We start from the raw sequence: 20,803 nt of genomic DNA, 5'->3' as shown, positions 1-20,803 counted from the left end.
AACGTAATTATATTGGCGTATTACATTCAGACTCATGATTCTTTAGGTTTATTTTTCTCTGTGTATGTGCCTCCCGCCTTTCTTTAGTGACCTTCCTGGTGCTAGACATGATTTCCTTGAATGTGAGGGACAGACATTATTAAATGTCCGTCAGTATTATGCTGCTTAGATTAATTGTGCAAACTTGGCTAGTTGACTGGAACAGAGATCACTGGTCATCCTGTCAGCATCATTAGCAACCATGGAGGAGGTCCCTATTCAGATGCTCTGCCCTAATTTTTTTATTTTTTTATTGAAAAAAAGTGGGGTTGAGGAGCTCTCTTGTCATCGTGATTGCAAATTAAACAGGAGAAATAACAATCTTGGCTGTGTACAGGAAGCTGATTGCTGCATCCTGACTAATACTATATGGTTTTAAGCTTTTTTGAGGGAGTCTTGTGTGCAGTCAGCCATTTTAGCTCCCCCCTCCTTTTTTTCTCCTTTTTGGTCTCAGGGAATGCTCCTGTTTCTTGTAGAAGAATGCTGGATATGTACGGTGTTGCTAGGCACCTTACCTCTGTGCATGCTTAAGATATAAAGTGTTACAAAAATGGAGGCAAAAGCTGTTTGGATTATATTTCTGTACCACCAGTGTGAGAGATTTTGTGAACGATACTTTGAGCTTTTGGCTTGCTTCCCCCCTGTTTTTTCATTATTTAATTTATTGCAGTGGAGGTTGATTGCTATTCATGATAAATTAGTATATCATGTGTAAATTAAGTTCGGCATATGTTTGTTCATTATGAAACCTCTTGCAATCCCAGCTAACCATGGAGTTATGGGCCAGCAGGAGAAATATTCAGTAAGTATAGCAAATTCTGCTTATTTTTAAAGGGTTTTTCTACATTTAATTTTAACTTGTAGCTGCCTATATTATGTTCATTTTACTTTTGTGCAAATAATAGTGACTTATTGCAAGAGAACCAGCTTGGATTTAATTTTTTATTTGTATTTAAAATATTTAAGTTGCCTGCTTCTAAATAAAGAAGTTTGCAATATTAACTTTATGTAGGCTATACTTCAGTTGAACTTCTGACCATATTTCTTTTGAAGTTAAAATTACTTCAGGATGCACAGTGAAGTGGAATATTTCTCTAATTCATTGTGTGTACATGATAAATCTGTTTTTTCTGTGTGCAGCAAATCTTGTTTGTTAAAATGTGGAATTATTCAAAATATATAAGCAATAAATGCTAGTTCTTATAACTGATCCCATGAGTCAACTATACTTCTATCACCTAGTAATCCCAAGGTAGATGCTGTTTGTTGTATGTGAAGATAGAAGAGAAGAGAAAAATTGTGTTATGAATGCCAAAAAATTAAGGCCAAAATCCAGTAAACTATAGGTGTGCCCAACAGAGCTGTCCTTTTTTTCTTAAATGGCAGCCCCTTACTCCCCCACCCCACCCCCATGCAGCATTGATCAAATTGCCTCAGAAATTCCCCCGAGGTTTCAAAGCAGTTTGACATGCTATGTAAGAGACTTGGTGTTTGAAAAATAGAGGTCAAAAACTCCTTTGGGCAGTGCCAATTCACTTCATGGCTGCCTGAATAATGGCCTTTATTTGTCATTTAAACTTTACAGGATTCTAAAATGTGTGAAAATATATAGTAATTAGCATTATGTATATGCTTGTGATTATTCAGTAAACTATTTATTTAAAAATGCTTTGTGCAAGTATGACATTATGTACGAATGTCCTACATCATAAAACAGATTGCCATGTAATATTCCTGCTGAAGTGATACAAGGCCTGTGGAGTAGGAAGTTTTACATGCAATGAAGTGAGCTAATCTTCAGTAACATATGGATAAAAATGATACATGATGTATGAAAGGGGGAAAAGAAATAGACGTTGAAAGAATTTTAAAGATAAAACTGAAACCAGAATTTATCAGATGGTTGTTAGTTAGTATTTTTAAACTTAGTGACTTTAAAATTGCAAAATAATATCTGAATTATAATTAAGATACCATTTAGATTCTTTAAATATCTTTGTAATGCATTACATTCTAACTGACTTCATATATGTTTTTCCTTTCTGAATCACTGTGCTGATTGTAACATTTTCAATAAGGTTGAAGCTCCAAAAAGAGAATTCTGCCTTCCCCTTCTTTAGCAAGATATTGATGTGACAACAGTAACCATTTACCCTAGTGCAGGGGTAGGCAACCTTGGCTCTTTTATGACTCATGGACTTCATGGCTGGCTCAGAAATTCTGGGAGTTGAAGTCCACGAGTCATAAAAGAGCCAGGGTTGCCTACCCCTGCCCTTGTGTACATTCTCATTCCAATTGGCATGCCTGAAATCCCTAATTTCTCATGCTTAACATAAGAAGATATTACTTAAACTTATGGATAGCCAGAAATAGTAGGGAAAAGATTTCTAAACATTGAGTTTCAAGATTATCAACCAGATGGCTTTGGAAAATTTTTATAGACTAGGCTTGCCTTCTCCATTGTTACTTTTCATCACAGAGTCACTTTATAGAAGATAAGCCTTCAGATTCAGTTTCAACAAAATAGGAAAAGCATGGAGAGCATGACTTGTGGCATTCTTTCCAACCCCTTTACCAGCACTGGCCATTTCTTTGTGTATATGTGGATGAAGAAGCAAAGGTTGGCTATTTATGCTCTGTTTTGTGTCACATGAACAGGAAGGAGGGGAGATTTGCCTAGAAGAGTCACAAGCATTCCAAGTCCTTCCCACCTGCCATTCCCATAAGGAGGACAGTGGATTTTTTGCAAGGGTTTTTCTCCACAGTTTTGATTTAATCCATTTTTGAAGGTGATATTTCTTTTATTGACTTCTCCCCCTTATAGCAAATTTACTTTGTTTTGTTTCAGATTTTATTTAATTATGCTGAAAGAGTCCCGATCCTCATTACATAATTTCTTACCAACATTCTTTTAATGGAAAGAATAAAAAATTACTTCAGATTACACAGAAGTACAATTGTCTTCAATTCTTTAATGCAATTTCATCTTTCCTGAAATTGCATGGCTGCCTGCTGGTTTATACTAGTAAAAAAATAATGCTGTTTTAAAGAGTTACAAACAAATACTATATTTACTTTTCTGTGTATTACAAAATGCCTTTCTATCGCAAGCTCTGCACAGATAATAATAAAGCATTTTACACTATGAGACTTTTCCTGATAATGTGAAAAACAAAGCAAAGTTTTATAGAGATAGATTTTGTTTAGCAACCACATTGGAAGTGGCAACCTGGTCGTTAAGCAAAGCAGATGGCAAGTGAAACTATGATTACAATCTCACTTCAGCTTTTCAGCTTTGCTTCACAGACTTTGAGGGTCATAAATGTGAGAATTGGTCACAAAGTATCAATTATTTCTTCTTAGTGGTATCCTGAAGAAATGGGAAGGAGATTCAGTACTAGTCTTAGTCTTTTAAAACCACATTTTTATTGATATAAGCATCTTCAGAATAGATCCCTTTCTAAGCTGGTATTTTTTGTAAGTTCTATATTGTATATGCTGCATTCTCCTTTGTTTGTTTTATGGCATTATTTACTATTGATGGTCACTTATGTCTTGAAAAAGCTAAAAAAAAGCTAAAAAGATTTGATGCAAATCTTACAATAGGAAAGCCTTTAGTTCAACATTTATGGGTTTTCCCTGCTTTTCATAAATATTAACTGTAACAGATTCAGAAACATAAGTGAAAGTCTGTTATATAAAATACTATTTAATAATTTAAAGTTCCATTTCAACTTTTATTTTTCTCATCTGTTAATATTGTCTTCTGTTTGATTTTCTCAGCACCCACTCTTATAGGATAATATGATATTATCCTTGTTGGACTGGTTTGAGTATTTTATGCACTTATGAAGCCATAATTTATTAATTTATTAATAAAGTATTTGTTTTGTAACAGTCAAATTTGTTTTAATCTTTTTGCATCATTTTAGTAGGGTTCTTGATAGTTGAACTCTCAGAATCTTCTGCATGATTTGACAATTGCTTTTTCATCATTAATTGCTAAGAATTATTAATTATTTATATCATGAGTTTAGGCACTAGGGATTATATAAAGAAAATGGTAAAATTTATTCTCACATATATTATCAATTCATTCACAAGACTCAACTTAGTACTTGGATTTAAAAACAACAAAATACTGCTGTTGTAATTTGGGAGACTACATGGATATCAAGCTGCTGCAAAAAATGTGTTAATTAATTTTACTTTGTCATCTAAAACCTGAATGTCTCTTGGTTTTCTCATCAGTATGTTTGTACAAAGAAAAACAAGAAAACACAATCCTAGTTTATATCAGTAGTTTTGAGTTAGAGGAAGATATTTTGATTGATAAATTGTATAGTTTCATTTAAACATATGAATATTTATCTATACATTAATACAGTAGTCCCCAACCTTTTTGGCACCAGGGACTGGTTTTGTGGAAGACAGTTTTTCCACTGACCAGGGGAGAGATGGTTTTGCATGTTACTTATATCCTGCACATATGCAGATGAAGCTTTTGCGGCCTGCTTTTGTGGCCCAGTTCCTAACAGGCTATGGACCTGTACCAGTCCACAGTCCAGGGTTGGGGACGCTGAATTGAAACATACATGGGTATTTGCTTGAATGCAGAAAGCGAGTGAAAGGGAGAGAGAAAATGTGCTACTTTTCCATCTCATAGCTGCACAGACAGGAACACCATCTATAGGTATAAAGGCAGTGAAAAAAAATTCTTCTGTTAGATGAATATTTGCTCCTTCCAGCAATCTGTATAACAGCACTGTCAGGCTGAAAGTAGCTCAGTTAATCCATCCCACAGTATGGGCTTATATATTATTCACTTTATTTCCCCCCCAAATAAATATTTTTTAGACAATTTATACAGTGGAAATCTACACCTTCTACTGTGCCCAGTTATAAAGACCGTAATAATGCATGGTGGTATTATAACCCTTTGGGATAACTGTGACATATTCTTTATGAAATTATTTCTGAAAACTACTTAGATATTTCAGAATTTAGAAAGAAGATAGTTGAGTGACCCTAGAATCATATAACGTATGATTACCCTATTTCAGCAGTTTCAGTGGCTGACAGTTAATAAACTCAGGTTGAGGTCAGGTTGCTTGATAATTGTTTTCCTCACACATTTTAAGGTTCTTGAGAGAAGTCTTTTTCTCAATCCCATTCTGTATAAATGCTTGACAATAGAAATACTTTTAGTAAGAATTCCATGATACATGAACTTTCTACTCAGGAAGTCTAGGCTAGCACCATTTCTGCTGCCATTCTCTTTGGTCAAGTCTATTTTTTCCCTCCCTTTCCTTTTTCTTCCTCCTTTGATCACCCACTCAATTATTCCCTGAAAGCTCTTTGAAGCCCTTCTTTCTTTTGAAAAACTGTCAACACAAGTGTCAAGTTGGCATCTAGACAGAGTTTTTGAACTTCTGTTATTTCCTGAAGCCAGTTCTGACCTGAAGACAGGTTCTAATTGGTTCTAAGAACTTAGGATTGAAAAAGGATATAAACTAAATCAGCAGATGCCACCCTGAGAAAAAGGATTATGAAAGTTTATAAGAGTTCCAAATGCATGTTAGTTGAGAACTGAAATCCGGTTCAGTTATTTAAGGAAGATTTCAGCCTTTCGTTATCTCACTGAGCATTCCAGAAGGTGGAAGCATTTAACCTCTTTTATGTATGGTAAGATAGATATCAGACCTATTCCTTGTAGCACTGAAGATATCTGTAAACAGAAACACTAGTTTAATACTCATCACCATCTTACAGATGGTTAGAAAATGTACTATTTCTAGAAAACAAGTTATTATCTGTGGCCTGGCTGAGCTGCAGCAGACATCTTAGAGGCTCTGCCTGAAGCTGAGGGTTGTGCTGCTTATCAGACCCCCATCATTTAACTCTGTTAGTTTATTTAGAATGCTTTGGGTTTGCTATTCTCTTGGGAGAGGGGGAGACTGTTTGTTTGTTTACTTTGAGTCTTGCTATTCTGGTGGGAGGGAGGGATCTGCATTTCCTCCACTTTGTTCTTTACCCCTTTGATGCCTCTGGGTGTGAAAGGAAGAAGAAATGTGCCACAGGCCAGTCTTATCTCCACTCCCCTCTGATTGGAGGTGGATGGGAAGAAACTTGGAGGATTTTGCCTGGGAACTGCGTTTATCACCTTGGCTCTCATAACAACTTCGCACCTGGGGATTGGCTGAAATTGGACATTTGGCTGTTGGGGTAGGGTTTGAATGGGATGCTTTAATGTAACGTTTAACGTGGGAAAACACTGGATCTCGCTTTGCTCTCTTGCTATCACTGTCTTTCAATAAAAGTTCCTTTTGAAACAATGCCTGTTTCAAGAGTTCTACTTTCTTGGGAAGATTAGTTGAGGCAGGATCTTACACTTCTTTTCTTTTCTTTTCTTCCCACTTCTGTTTGCATAAGGCAGAGAAAATGGAAACATGCTTGGCTGGTGTTGGGAGAATAAAAATATTGGGGCTTGTGGGTTTTATTAACTGCAGCTTTTCTCTCAACCTCAATATTTCTTGCATAAGTTAACAAAACCAATATGATAATACTCTGGGAACTTTGTAATTTTTCATATCACCTCTGTGGCCACTAACTGTCATAAATCAATAATTATGGGTAATTTAATATGATGTGTGTGCAGTTTAGTGTGCTGTTTCTCCCATCCTCCTTCCGTTGTATCGTAAGCACCTCAAGCATTTCCCATGTACAAAATACTTCTGAAATATATTGCTGGCTTCAGGACACATAAAGAAATGGATTAGAGATTGAGTATGACTGGCATTATGCAGCTTTCTGTCACTAGGTCATCCTCCTAGAATTTTCTCACTACAGAGATTCAGTCTGCTCACTTAATTGTGGGCTTCAATTAAGATCTGGTTATTCTATCATGCACAGGAGGACAGATTGATGTGATTGAAGATATGAGTTTAACATACAATTTCCTTCCTTCCTTCCTTCCTTCCTTCCTTCCTTCCTTCCTTCCTTCCTTCCTTCCTTCCTTCCTTCCTTCCTTCCTTCCTATTATTGGATTCTCAGTGGCAGTTTCTTCAGTTTAGAATAGTTTGCCCTCTAAAGTTAGGTCAGAACTTGCTCTTTTGTCATTCATGAAGCTAATTAAAAAGCAATCCTTTTCCATAGGAGATTCAATAAGGGAGATTTTACTAAGGACAGGAACGGCTTTTGTTTATAAAGGTTTTAATGCTGAATTAATGTATAAATTTTTTAATGTGTGGATATTGTAAGCTGTCTAGAATCATTCAAATGGGTGGCATACAAATATTCACATTTTGAAACTAAATTATTTTATGATTTATATTGTATGCTTTTGGAGATGGATTGTAATGAATAAAATTAATTATTTGGCCATTATCTTATTAGAATTGTTGTAAAACAATAATTATTAAAAGTTTAGGGAGTTAACTATTTATTTATATAATCATTGTGCTTACTATATTGTTTTAGTTTTAATGGTTGGCCATTATCCATTAGTTTTTATATTATGTTTTACATTTTATATTAATTATTATGCACTGTGGCTGAACTACTTTAGCCAAGGAATGCTAGTTGGTACAGCCCAGCCCAGGGGTGTTCCTTTCTACCATAGTACCTACTATGTGGAACATTTGCTATCCGTAGATAGCCCTGACCCTGCTGGCATTTTGTAAGGCCCTAAAGTTCTGGTTAAGTGTGGGAAGGGTCCTGTATCCTGGCTAATAGTGACTGTTGATTGTGGTATCTTCCTTAGTTGAGTATATTTTATTTTTTATATTTATATTGAGAATTATTTTAATTTATTTTAAGAATGTTCACCATCCAGAGTCACTTAACAAGAGACCATGCTAGTTAAAAAAATTAGTAAATCAATTTATTGATTGACTCATAAAGTCAGAAATTCTTTATTTCTGTAATTAGTGATTGAAATTATAAATCAATATATGCAACTGTATGTAAGAAATCCTCCTCCTCCTCTCCCAGAGAATTGTTAAAAGTGTCATATTTATTTGTAATCCTGGGAGTTATAGTCTCAATATACAATAAATTTCTGGAGGCCATTAAGTTAATATAAATTACATGAAAATGAACCATCTATTTAAAGTAGCATTCCAATGTAAAATATATTAACTGGATTTTATCCTATGTTGGGTATGTCTCTTTTTCATGACTATAAATTAGGTCATTTGTTCTAATCAAGCATATTGACCCTTTTAAGTCACTAAATCAGACAGCTAAAATTTTATCTCGGTGAGTCAGGCTCACTTAGCAACCACTTTGTTTAAGAACAGAGCTGCCAATCCCAACTGTGTTTGCTAAACAAGGATTATCTTTACAGATTTTGTCAAAATGCATAAGATTTTTTTTTAACTGTAGCTCACTTTCATCAGATATATGGAGTGCCTAGACCAGGGGTCGGCAACCTAAAATGGTGAAAGAGCCACTTGGACCCGTTTCCCTCACAAAAGAAAAAACTGGGAGCCACAAAAACTGTGCATGCGCGCACGCATGCACACACATGCGTAAAGGGGCTTGATTGAAGAGTGGAGCCTAAGGCGACACATGCACCGGCCCTGCCCCGTCCAGCTCTGGTATGGACGGCTCTGCCGTCCTGGCTTCTCCTCTCCTCCCCCCTTTGCTGAAGTGGGCATGGCGGGGCTACTGGAGGCTGAGGCCCCAAAAAGCGCGGACCAGGCTATCTTCCATAGTGGCGGGAAGGCGACCGCGAGAGCAACAGCCTGCTCATCTCCCCTGGCGGTGGTGGCAGCAACTGCGGAGCCATCTGGTGGGGTTTACATGGCCCTTCCTCCACGTGACTGAGATAGGCACCGCTGCCCTGCTCTGCCCCACCCTCGTTTCCCCAGAGCAGAATTAGGGCCGCGCCAAAGGAGCCGGCTGAAAGTGGTACCTTGGACTACCCCTTCGAGTACGGCGCTTTGGAGGCAGGCCGGAGCGCGGCACCCTTGCCAGAGAACTAGAGTCAACCCCACTAACTAACATGTGAACCCTACACTAAGAACGGCCCTGCCTAAACTGAGCTCAATCGGACAGGAAAGTTCCAATCCAATGGAGGCTCCTGCGAAGTCAGTTCGGTCATTGGGATCATGCAGTTCAGTGAACTTGGCGCCCCCCCCAAGCTATTAATCCAGAACCAGGCAGCGATTGGCTTGCAATCGGTTGGACAAAACAGGTGGATAGGATTTCAGCCAATGATAGTAGGACGTTAGAGCCGCCAACTCTGGTCTCCACCTGGGCGGGTGGGTGAGAGAAACCCCGAAACCTTTCGCGTTCATTTGCAAAGAGAAAACGCTGGTGGCGCATGGCCTGGGGGGGGGAGACAGCTCCAGAGGGAGGCAGCCACGCAGCCAGACCTAGTTGTTGGTGTGGGAGGCTCCAGCGTTGTCGATGATCAAGGCCTGGCCTCTGCAACCCAGTTCTGTACCCCGACAACCGGCTTTCACTGCTTCTTTGCAAATGAAGACAAAAGGTTTCGGGGTTCTGCTCGCCTGTCCGCCCGGGTGGAGACCCTGTGTCTCCCCTTCTCCTGCAGCCGGGGAAAGTCGGCCAGCCCCGAGCTTGTCCTGGAGGACTTTTTAGGCCCGGGATAACCCCCACCCCCTCACCGTCAGCCCAGGCACTGCGGCTCCACAGCAGGATGAAACTCGCTGGACTTTCAGTTTTCCTGGCTTGCCGACGAGGCTTGCAAACCCAGCTCCTGCCAGGGAAGCAGCACCTTTTGGGATAGGCTCTGAGCAATTGTACGCTACAGGGAAGGAGCACAGAGGCCTGCAAGCAGGCAGACGCTGGGCAGCATGAACTAAGTGGCTGCAGGAGAAACGCGGGGCCTTGGCTTGTTGCTTATCAAGACTGTGCTCAGTTTGTGCTGCCCAGTGTCTTGTTCCGCCGCCGTTCAGGCTCCTTTTTCGCCACTGGAAGCACGCTGCATTAGCTGGCACCGCAGGGGGTGGTCCCACGGCACACTGATAGTCCGGGCCATGTGCTACCGGTGTCTCCAGTCCCAAGCTGCAAGCCGCAGGAAATATCTGGGCCCAAGTTGTCCACTGCAAGGACACCCCGCCCACAGCAGCGCCGCCAAACTGCCTTCTATGCCGCTGGCATCCCCGGGCTGGAGCAGTGAAAGCTGGTCCAGCTGGTCGTCGGGGTGCAGAACCAGGCCGCGGACGTCAGGCCTTGCTCATCGGCAATGCTGGAGCTTCCCATGCCAACCAGTAGGTCTTTCGTGCCGCTCCGCTCAGACCGCCGGCTTCTGGCGGCAGGGCTGCCTCCCTCTGGAGCTGTCTTTCCCCCCCTCCCATCTATGTTGAGCCCATGGCGAACAGCGTCCCACAAACCAAAGAAGTTGAACCAATAAATTCAAGCTTCTTTCGTGAGAAGTTTGAATTGATTGGTTCAACTTTTTTAGTCCTATTTTTTTGGGCACTGCACGTGGCTGGGAGCCGCAGTAGACAGCTGAAAGAGCCGCATGTGGCTCCGGAGCTGCGGGTTGCCGACCCATGGCCTAGATTGATGGAGGATTTAATTTGGAGTGAGGCAGAGAGGATAGGAAAGGAAGGCAATACAAGTTGTTTATGTTGATACAAGTACATATGAGAAAGATTATAAGTACTTTAACAATTAAAAGATGTAAAACACATTGCTGAGCCTTTTTGAGATTGCCTGAAACTTTTCCATGTATGTGAGTTCAGTAATCTGTAGCTCAATGTTGCTGTTAAATTCTTGCTTTTTCAAGATGGCTTGAGTTCTGCCATAAATTGTTCTTGAAGGTTGAAATAGTTTGATGCTATGTTTTCATAATGTCAAACTGTACATTAATCCTTCTGCACAAAGCTGGTCCATGTTATACACTTAGTATCCAGAGGAGCATTCTGGCAGATAATGGCATGTATCAAACCTCTTTTCTTCTTCGGACTGCACGTGGTGGCAGTGGAGGAAGAGCCGGGAGGATTGCTGGAAAGGTGGCAGAACCTGGGTAAGGAGCTGCGGGTGGCCAGTCTCAGGATGCCTCTTCCCTGCCTGGCGGGTATCCCCTCACCCTGCTCCGCTGCCACCTCTGTTAATCCGGGGAGGTCGCTGGGGGTCTCGGTAGCTTCCCCTCTCCGCCCATGCCTTTCGGCCATCTTGCGGATAGAGAGATTCCCCCGCGGCACCTGCCCGGCCCTTTCCCCATCTGCTGCATGGCGCCCCTTCGCTATCCTCCTACCGCCGCTGCCTAAGCCCATTGCACTGAGTGAGGCCAGAGAGGTGGCGGCGACTGGGCAGCCACGCCCCTTCGCCATCCTCCCGCTGCCGCCACTGCCACATGGCTCTCCACCGCCTGGCCCCATCTCAGCCCTATCGGTGGTGCCTTCCTCGGCCTGGGCAGCCACTGCAGTGGCTGCCCTTCACCGTTCTCCCGCTGCCGCTGCTGCCACAGGGCTCTCCGCCACCCGGCCCCACCTCAGTCCCAGCGGTGGTGCCTTCGGCCGCTTTCGGGGAGCTGCCGCCACCGTCACCGCCCTTGATGCTGCAGGAGAAGGAGACCTTGGGCTATGAGGCCGGCGGCAGGTCGGGACCCCCCTCGTCCTCGCGGCGGCACTCTCCGTTGCCAGCGCAGTCATCCATAGTGTATCTGCGCTGCAGGGAGAGCAGCGTCCCCTTGGCTCCCTCCTCTTGCGATGGCGAAATGGCTGAGGATGCGGCAGAGGCAGTAGCTGGGCCGACGGTGGCAGCGATCCGTGACGATGCTGCAGTGGCCACTGCCGTACCACCACCGGAGCCGCTGTCTCCCGTCCTGCTCCCCCTCCTTGCCCTTCAGTGCTGTCTGCCTTTCATCTGGAGAGAAAGAGAGAGAAAAAAGAGGAAAGAGAAAGAGAGAGGAAAGAGAGAAAGAGAGGAAGGAATGAGAAAGAGGAAAGAGAGAGAGAGAAAGAGAGGAAAGAGAGGGAGAGAAAGACGGAGAGGAAAGAGAAAGGGGGAGAGGAAAGAGAAAAAAAGGGAGAGGAAAGAGAGAGAAAGAGGGAGAGGAAAAGGAAAGAGAAAAAGAAAGAGAAAGGGAGAGGGAGAGAGAGGAAAGAGATGCAGACATTTAGAGAGAGAGAGAGACCCTTTTGACATCTAAAATGAAGATAACACTGCATATATTCTTTTTTACCTTTATTTTATATATACAGTGCTTTTTTTGTAAAAAAAAAAAAAAAAGGTGCCGAAACTCACATACATCATACAACCCACCTTGCCTACCCTACAAGGTTCCATCCAAAAAAGGTACCGGAACTCCGCTCTGGGTGTTCTATGACAAAGAAAGCCCTGTATACACACACACACACACACACACAGAGAAAGAGAGAGAGAGAGAGAGACAGACAGACAGACAGACAGACAGACATATAATAAAGGTAAAAACGGATATATGCAGTGTTATCTTCATTTTAGATATCAAAAGGGTTTTGCAGCTCCCAGCGTTTTGTTTTCAGTGGGAAACGGGTCCAAGTGGCTCTTTGAGTGTTTTGGATTGCCTACCCCTGGTATAAGCAAGGAGTTGGACTACAAGACTCCACAAAGCTCTTCCAGCTCTATTCTGAATTTAAAAAAAAAAAAAAGATATCTACACAAGTTTAGTGTGTGTGTATATATATATACACACACATACATACATACACATACATACATACATACACACACACACACACACACACATATAACCTACTTATATGTGTCTAAGAATATATTTATGATTACATAGCTAATAGTTAAAAGTGACAATATTTAACAAAGTTATGTTTTTTCCCTTGTATTTCTTTAATTGCCTACCTCAACATCACCTGTGAAGTGTTCTGTCTATGTAGTTATGTGAGGGTAGAAGAGGGAAGTACAATGTGTTTAAACATGCATTGTATGACTATAACACTAAATAATTCCTGAACTGTACAGAACTGAATAGGATGGTATGGTAAGTAAATGATAAGGTAGACCTACTGTATTTCCCCCAAAATAAGACTCAACGAGAAAATAAGCATCATTTTTAGGATGCTTATAATATAAACACTATCCCAAAAAGAAACCCCAGTTGAGATTGTCAACAAGATGGATGCATTTAGTATGTCCGTTGCAACACACGACCGATGTATTGAATTATAAAATAATAATATTAATATATAATTAAATAGAAATAAATAATATTGACATTAGTACTTAAATAAATTATAATATAAATTATTATTAAGTATTTGTAAATACTCAGGCGGGCATCTTTGGACAAGAGGTGAATGCCTATGTAAACAGTTGAACTTGCCAAATGACCAGTCGAATACAATGCATGAATAATGTGCACACTTGATAACTAACGGATGTGTTTCATAATTTAATACATCATATGTTGTAATGGACGTACTTAATGCACTTGTGTGAAATAAAGAAATGTTTTCTGAATTTTGGTGCCCGCAATTTTTTGTTGCTTTTGTGTGGACCATCATTCTTAACTGACATCATTTTCATTGCCACTCCTATCTCGTAAGTCTTCAATTAACACTTGATTTAATGCAGACATGTTAAACACAAGGCCCATGGGCCCAATTCGGCCTGTGATGGGCCCATATCTGGCTTGCAGGGCCATGGCGGGGGACTAGCCACAGCCCAGTAAGCCGGGCGCTCCCCTGGCATGCCCACAGGCAGAGAGCAAGCAGGGGCCACAGCCTGCTGGCCCCTTAGCTGGCGTTGTCTGGAGCTGCATAGCCCATGTAGCGCAGGTGAGTCAGAGCACTGCGACTGCCAGGCCAGCCCTCCAAGCAGCTGGCAGAGGCAGGGAGAGAGGAACACGATCTGGATGCACTGAGCAGCCACCCCCCCATTCCATCCCACTGTCTATCTTTGCTTGCTGGGGACACGGCCATGAGGTGAGGCAGGTGGCAGGGTAGGGGTGACGCCATGCCACGGCCCCTGTGCACTTAGACCTAGTCATCCAATCTCTTCCTCTAGCTCTGCTGCACACCTGCAATGGTCCCAGCGAACAGGAAGGGTAGGTAGCACCTGTCCCCTTTCCTGCTCCGCCCCACTCAAGCCCAGCTCTAGAGTTGCTCCACACACCCCGTGCCCACACACCAGGCCATCCCCACCCCGCCACCTGTCTTACCTCACCTTACGGCATTAGCAACAGCAGCAGGCAAAGGCAGAGGCACGGGGGAGGTACGTGATTCGGCACACTGGACATGACGCGTGTCTGCCTGCCCCATCGTGACCGCGGGCAAGCAAAGACAGATGGTGGGATAGAGTGGGAGGTCGGCTGTGTGGCATGTTCAGTGGACCAGATCACATGCCTCCCCCTGCGCCTCTATCTCCTGCTGTTTGGAAGGCCAGACTGGCAATCACAGCACTTGGACTCATCTGTGCTGTGCCGGCTGTGCAGTCCCAGAGTATGCCAGACAAGGGACAGGCTGGCTGTGGCTGCTGCTGGACACTATTGCCCCCCACGTGCTCACCGCTTCCTGTGCATGCACCGAGCTGGGGGTGGGGCGGCAGGGACCTATCCCTCATCATTTCCAGGTTGTCTCTGCGGACCAGATATGGGCCTATCTGGCCCACAGACCTTGTATTTGACATGTCTGTTGTATATAAAAAAAATAAGACATCACCTGAAAATAAGCCCTAATGTGTCTTTTGGAGCAAAAAATTAATATAAGACCTGGTCTTATTTTGGGGAAATTAGATGATTAAATGCAGACCAAAGATGGAAAGTACAAAGGAATCACTACTGCTATCAAAATCAGGTGAATTTCTTTAGATTCAGTTGGGAAATATCTGCGTTCTTGTTTGAAAATGTCCTTCAGCTCTTTGAAGACTTCAAATTGGGAACACTTCAGTTGAGCTGAGCTAAGTTTCCTTCTGTATACTATTGTTCAATATTTGTGGACCAGTCATTTATTTCCATGCTTGATTCAGTTCCAAAATAAAAAATGGTTAGAGAAGCCAATTTTATTGTGTGTCAAAGAGATGGTCAAAGTTGCTGGTACTCCTGGAAATTATAAGTAGCCAAGATTTCCAGAAATTAGAAAAAATATGTATCAGAATTCTCAATAAATTTGCATATACTTGGTACCAAAAAATTATTATTGTTATTGAATACATAAGATTCATTCTTGCCATTAGAGCTTAAGGAAAATATTATATGTTATACCAGTTCTTAATTTATAAAAATAACAAACTTCTTTCCAAAATAAGGATCGGAAAATTTTTAGATTGCATACTCTTTTTTTAAAACAACAAATAAAAAATCACACTTTGCTTTTTAATCTCATACTAATATATGAGGAAGACATGTAAAAGCATTGCCAAGTCTAAAATCTTAGTACAGTAAGTCATCAATTTAAAAGATCTTAGTTTAGCAGAATTTAGATGTAAAAAACAACAAAATTTTCCTGCTAATATCTCAGGTAACAGATGAATTCTATTTTATGGAATTTTTAAGAAATTTGGATACATTGTATCTATTTATAATTTTTGTGTAATGATGTTAATGTAAATTGACTGAATGTGAATTTGGCTATAATTAATATCTAACACATAGCATTTCCCTGATAAACTGACGGTTACTGAACTTATAATGATTTTTTGTAGTCCTTAGGTATCAAAAAAGATGGATACTTATTCCAGTAACTGAAATATTGTTTCTAGTTCTGTGCAAAGCATTTATATTTAAAAATTAACAGGAGTTCCACTCATATAAATCAGTATTTGCAATCTTCACTGCGTTCATGTTAACTCCTATCAATTCTAAAACTTTTAATGATTTCAGTAGAAATTACTAAATATGGCTTATTGAAAGGTTTGTCTTAGATATGCATATTCCTTTCTTTGAAAAATAACAAAGGCTGTTGCTTTTTAAGTATAATGAGCATTCAAAGTTTTCACCTACGAATATAAAGCATTGCCTTGTAATATTTCTTCACATTATTCTTAAACCATGAATATGCTTAATAATTTGTTCATATCTTGGAAAAACATGTACTGTGAAGTTTTAATTTTTTAATAAAATTTTTGCCGTTATGCAAAATCTAAAGATACATTTTCTCCTTCTGTCCACAGCTACCTGCAGATTTTACAAAACTGCACCTCACTGACAGTCTCCACCCACAGGTGACCCACGTTTCATCTAGTCATTCAGGATGTAGCATCACTAGTGACTCTGGCAGTAGCAGTCTATCTGATATCTATCAGGTATCTTATAACTGTTTTTAAAATCTCAATCCCTGTTAAATGTTAACAATTGAATATCCTTGTTTAATTACTTTGCAAATGTAAGCAGAGTTGTGAAACCAACAATGATTTATGTTGATGGCAAACAATTACTGACTATCCATGTAATAGCAACTGGTACTGAAAACTACTATAATTCAGCAGCATATCAGGGATTAGAGGTTATCTTCTTACAGAAATGCTTATGTATCCATTCATTAATTTTATATGAACTTAATTAAGTTATATGAACATGTGTTGGAATTTTGAAGTTGAAAGCAGAAGAATTTGATTCAGATCTAGTTGCAAGTATCAGCAAGCATATTGGTGGATAAATAACACTTTGCAACATATAGTAGTTATTTTGACACATATATTTCTATTTGCTTTTGATAGAAGAGCTTGTTTGCTTTGACTAATTAATATTTACCAAAAAAATCTAAAAGATAAATCATAGAAACATTTTATAATTTTTCATATTACTTGTCATGCAACAAAACAAACTCAGATACTTAGCTTATGTTTTTTTGTAATATATTTTATTGATTTTTTTAAACATAAATCACTTAATAATTGGTGAACAGTGTGTTCTCTGGGTAATTGGTGAACAGTGTGTTGTCTGGGTTACATTTGTAAAACAATCACTTAACAATTGATTTCTATAATCCATAATCCACATAATAGTTTTAGTTGATTTCTTTTTTCCCCCAAAATATCCTCTTTTGCAAACATTGAGTTAATACAATTCTTATTGTTTTGATAGATTATATATATATATGTATGTATATGTATATATATATATTCCCAATAGTCCTAAAAATAATAATCACATCAATATAATATTTCTTTTCTATCCAATCATTCTGGTTGCCTTATCATAGATCCTGTTATAGTCCTTATTTTAATTTGTTTCTCCTACCAAATTCTAGGTATTCTTAACTGGTTAAGATTTTCTCAAAAATTAATTACATTTAAGAATTTAACTCTATTTTTCCATATAAACCATCTCACACTTACAGTAGGAAAAAAAAAGAAAAAAAGCAAGAGTAAAGAAGCATAAAAATAACATACTATTTAAAATATATATCCCTCCTAAGCTAATATGTGTTTATTTCCTAAATTTCTTATTCTTTATAACCATAATTAAAAATATGTTTAATCTTTAAACATTCCATTTAATACATCTAGTCATCTAGTCCTTTAACTCTTATTCAAAAGAGTTGAATCTTTTATCCATTATAATTTTCTTAAATTCAATCACATTTAAATATCTAAAACATTTCCTTTATCTAAGTCATTTCAACTTTTTTATATTACTCATATCAAGAAAGAGAACAAAAAAGGGGAAAAAGCATACTATATTATATTTAGATAATTCATCCCTCTTAGAGTGACATATATATTCCAAAACTTTTCTATTTCTTTAATCATATTCAAACAAATGTTTCTTTTTAAAGTATTCTCTCTGATAAGTCCCATCATCTATTTTCTTAGTTTCCACTTTAGTCTTTTTCTTTTGCCCAGTGTCTTTCTTAATCAATGTATTGCTGAATAAAAAAGTTTTCCTGTATGTTTATAAATGTTGCTGTAGATATAAAAAGTAAATCAGGAGAAGTGTCTTTGTACAGGCCTCTGCCTTTCCATGTTTGTTGAAAATCTTTTTTTTTCTTTCCCTCCACTTCTCTTATCATTTCCTTTCTCTCCGATGTTCCTGATATCTCTACAGTCCATTTTATCTAATCTGTTTTCTTGTCCTCAGATTTATTTTGTAGTCTTAAGGGATAAGTTGTTTTTTCCAATTCTTGTGAATTTTTTTCCACTAGGATTAAATCATGTTTCCTTGTTTTGTTAAGTTTCATCTTTAAGTCTCTATTCTCAATTCTATATCCATTTATCTGTTTTATCTGCTCCTTCTCTGTCGTTTTCTGGGAAATTTTTTGTTGTAAAGTTAACTTAGAAATAGATTGATTTATATTTTCAAAGTTGTTTTGGATTTCTTTGTGGTTTAAAGTCATTGTTGTTTGAATTAGTTGCAGTATATCTCTTCCTGTGAAGTATTTATGTTTTCTTGATATGTCCTTTCTACATCTCTACATCTCTGATCCATGATAGCCAAGAATTTGAGTTTTCCTCTTCCTTTCTTTTCTCTATAAATAGCTTTAGAGTCCCAATTAGAAAGATATTTGTAATCCAAATAGTTCAAAAAAGATTTTTTTCTGAAATTTATAATTCTGTCTTTGTCTACAGCCCAGATTATTGTCTTTTTTTGTCACAGCTGTTCTTTGTTGTTAAAGCTTTGAAGGTCACAAACACAGATTAGCTTTTCCCAGATTTTGCCAAGTCTTATATTAAAGTCATAGCTGTCGTAGTCTTCATCTGCCATTAGGTGTCAGCAACTATTTGTTTTTCAATTTCCAAAATGAACAATTATCTTTAAAATGAGAGTCTTAACCACTCAAACAATTTTAGATTTATCCAGATTTAAGTTTTAAGCTTCAGGTTTTATATTTATTTATATTTATAAATATATTTATTTCACTTCCATATATTTGATCCTCCATAAAAAGATTAATTCGCCGCTTCCTTCCTTCCTTCCCTTTCGGAGGTATTTTGCTTCTTGGGGATCTTTTCCAGGAAATTAAATGTAAAATAGAAAAGAGAAGATTGAATTCCTCACCCAGTTTCAAGCATGCTGTTCACAGTTGTGCTGGTTAGTGCTTTTGGACTTCAGTTGCCAGTAGCTTGGGCTGGTCGATGCAATACGGCCAGCCTTTCTCCTGTCGGGCTAGAAAGCTTTCCCCAAGTTGAATGGAATGGCCACTGCAGTTCCAGAATCGCTGGAGCACCCTTTTTTCTTTGCAACTTAGACCCATTTAGGGTCTCTGGCAGGGTGAAATTAGCTGCGGGAGTGTAGAGAATCTGCAAGCCTGTGACCAGTCACTACCGCGCAAAATTGGAAGTCCTACTTAGCTTATGTTTTTATGGGGGACTTATTTGATATGAAGTAGTAACCAGAAGCAATTTCAGTGTTTATAAATGATATAATGGAAGCTAGTTTCCCAAAGTAGGAGTGCTGAGAATATGAACATATGTAGTCCTCAATTTACAACCGCAATTGAGCCCAAAATTTCTGTTGCTAAGCTAAGCAAGACAATTGTTAAGTGAATTATGCTCCATTTTATGAACTTTCTTGCCACAGTTGTTAGGTGAATGTCTGCAGTTGTTAAATTAGTAACATGGTTGTTGACTGAATCTGGTTTCCCCATTGACTTTGCTTATCAGAAGTTCACAAAAAAAGGATCACATGATCCCAGGACATTGTAACAGTAATAAATATGAGTCAGTTGCCAAGCATCTGATTTTTTTTTAAAATATATTTTATTGGTTTTTTAATTTTAACAAAAAGTACTTAAAACACACCGTGGTGTTTGGGTAAACAAACATTCCAAAATACAAGCATAGATAAACAGCTCAACTTAGTACATTTACTGTCATCTCTCTATCTCCTTCAAATAACATAGTACATTTAATATATTCCATTTCTAAATTAAATTTCTATTACTACTAAACCTGTTTTACAACTTTGTCAGTTTACAATTACCATAATCAGATATAGTTTTACATCAACAAATTGTCACTTTGAATATCTCTTCCAGATAAATTCAAACTCTTAATCAACTTAGTTAAAAAAAAATGTTAAACCTTAATTATCAATTCATTACACACACTTCAACCTCCATCCAATTAGTTATCATACCTTATCAAATCTATACTAATATAGAAGAAAAACAACTAATTAATTTAAAAACTTCAAAGTCCCACTCTAAAAAAGAGAAAAGGAAAAAAACCTCAACATTTTTTCAATTCCAATACATGATTTCCATCAAAGTCAATCTATTATTCCCAAAAATGCATTCTTAGTCTAATTAAACATATATGTCAGTTTAAAATTACCATAATCAAGTATAGTTTTACATCAACAAATTGTCACTTCAAATATCTCTTCCAGATACATTCAAACTCTTAATCAACTTGGTTAAAAAAAAATGTTAAACCTTAATTATCAATTCATTACACAAACTTCAACTTCCACCTTATCAAGTCTATACTAATATACAAAAAAATCATCTAATTAATTTAAACACTTCAAAATCCCACTCTACACTTCAAAATCCCACTCTAAAAAAAAACTCAACATTTTTTTGATTCCAGTACATGATTTCCATCAAAGTCAATTATTATTCCAAAAATACATTCTTAATCTAATTAAACATATGTATGTGTGTGTGTGTGTGTATATATATATATGTATGTGTGTGTGTGTGTGTGTATATACACACACACACACACACACATACATACATACATGCACATATATATAATTGTTTTCTGAGATTTTCGCGGGTGTTTGTATGTAGGTCTTTGGTTGTTCGGGTTTTCTCCCACGTCAAATTGTAGGTGTCTTGGCGACCTTTCGACGAAGTCTCATTCGTCATCTTCAGGCTGGTGTTTTCGGTTTTGTGCTTCT

General features: G+C 38.7%; 1 protein-coding gene across 6 annotated transcripts in view; it reads left to right on the top strand.

Annotated features, from left to right (window-relative positions):
* Positions 1-20,803, top strand: part of RAPGEF2 (Rap guanine nucleotide exchange factor 2) — a 149,487-nt gene that overhangs the window by 74,641 nt on the left and 54,043 nt on the right. For 5 of the 6 annotated variants that reach the window (XM_039339810.1, XM_039339811.1, XM_039339812.1 and 2 more), the window contains one exon: positions 16,126-16,257. In XM_039339810.1, the coding sequence (XP_039195744.1) occupies positions 16,126-16,257 (132 nt within the window). Of the gene's footprint in view, positions 1-257; positions 842-16,125; positions 16,258-20,803 lie in introns of those variants that run through there. The other variant, XM_039339815.1, reaches the window with a different exon arrangement.

The sequence above is a fragment of the Crotalus tigris genome, unplaced genomic scaffold (assembly GCF_016545835.1).
Source record: "Crotalus tigris isolate CLP2741 ecotype Arizona unplaced genomic scaffold, ASM1654583v1 scf7180000017740.2609645, whole genome shotgun sequence".
Classification (NCBI taxonomy): domain Eukaryota; kingdom Metazoa; phylum Chordata; class Lepidosauria; order Squamata; family Viperidae; genus Crotalus; species Crotalus tigris.
The sequence above is the reverse complement of the archived record's forward strand: the minus strand, read 5'-3'. Positions and strand labels throughout refer to the sequence as shown.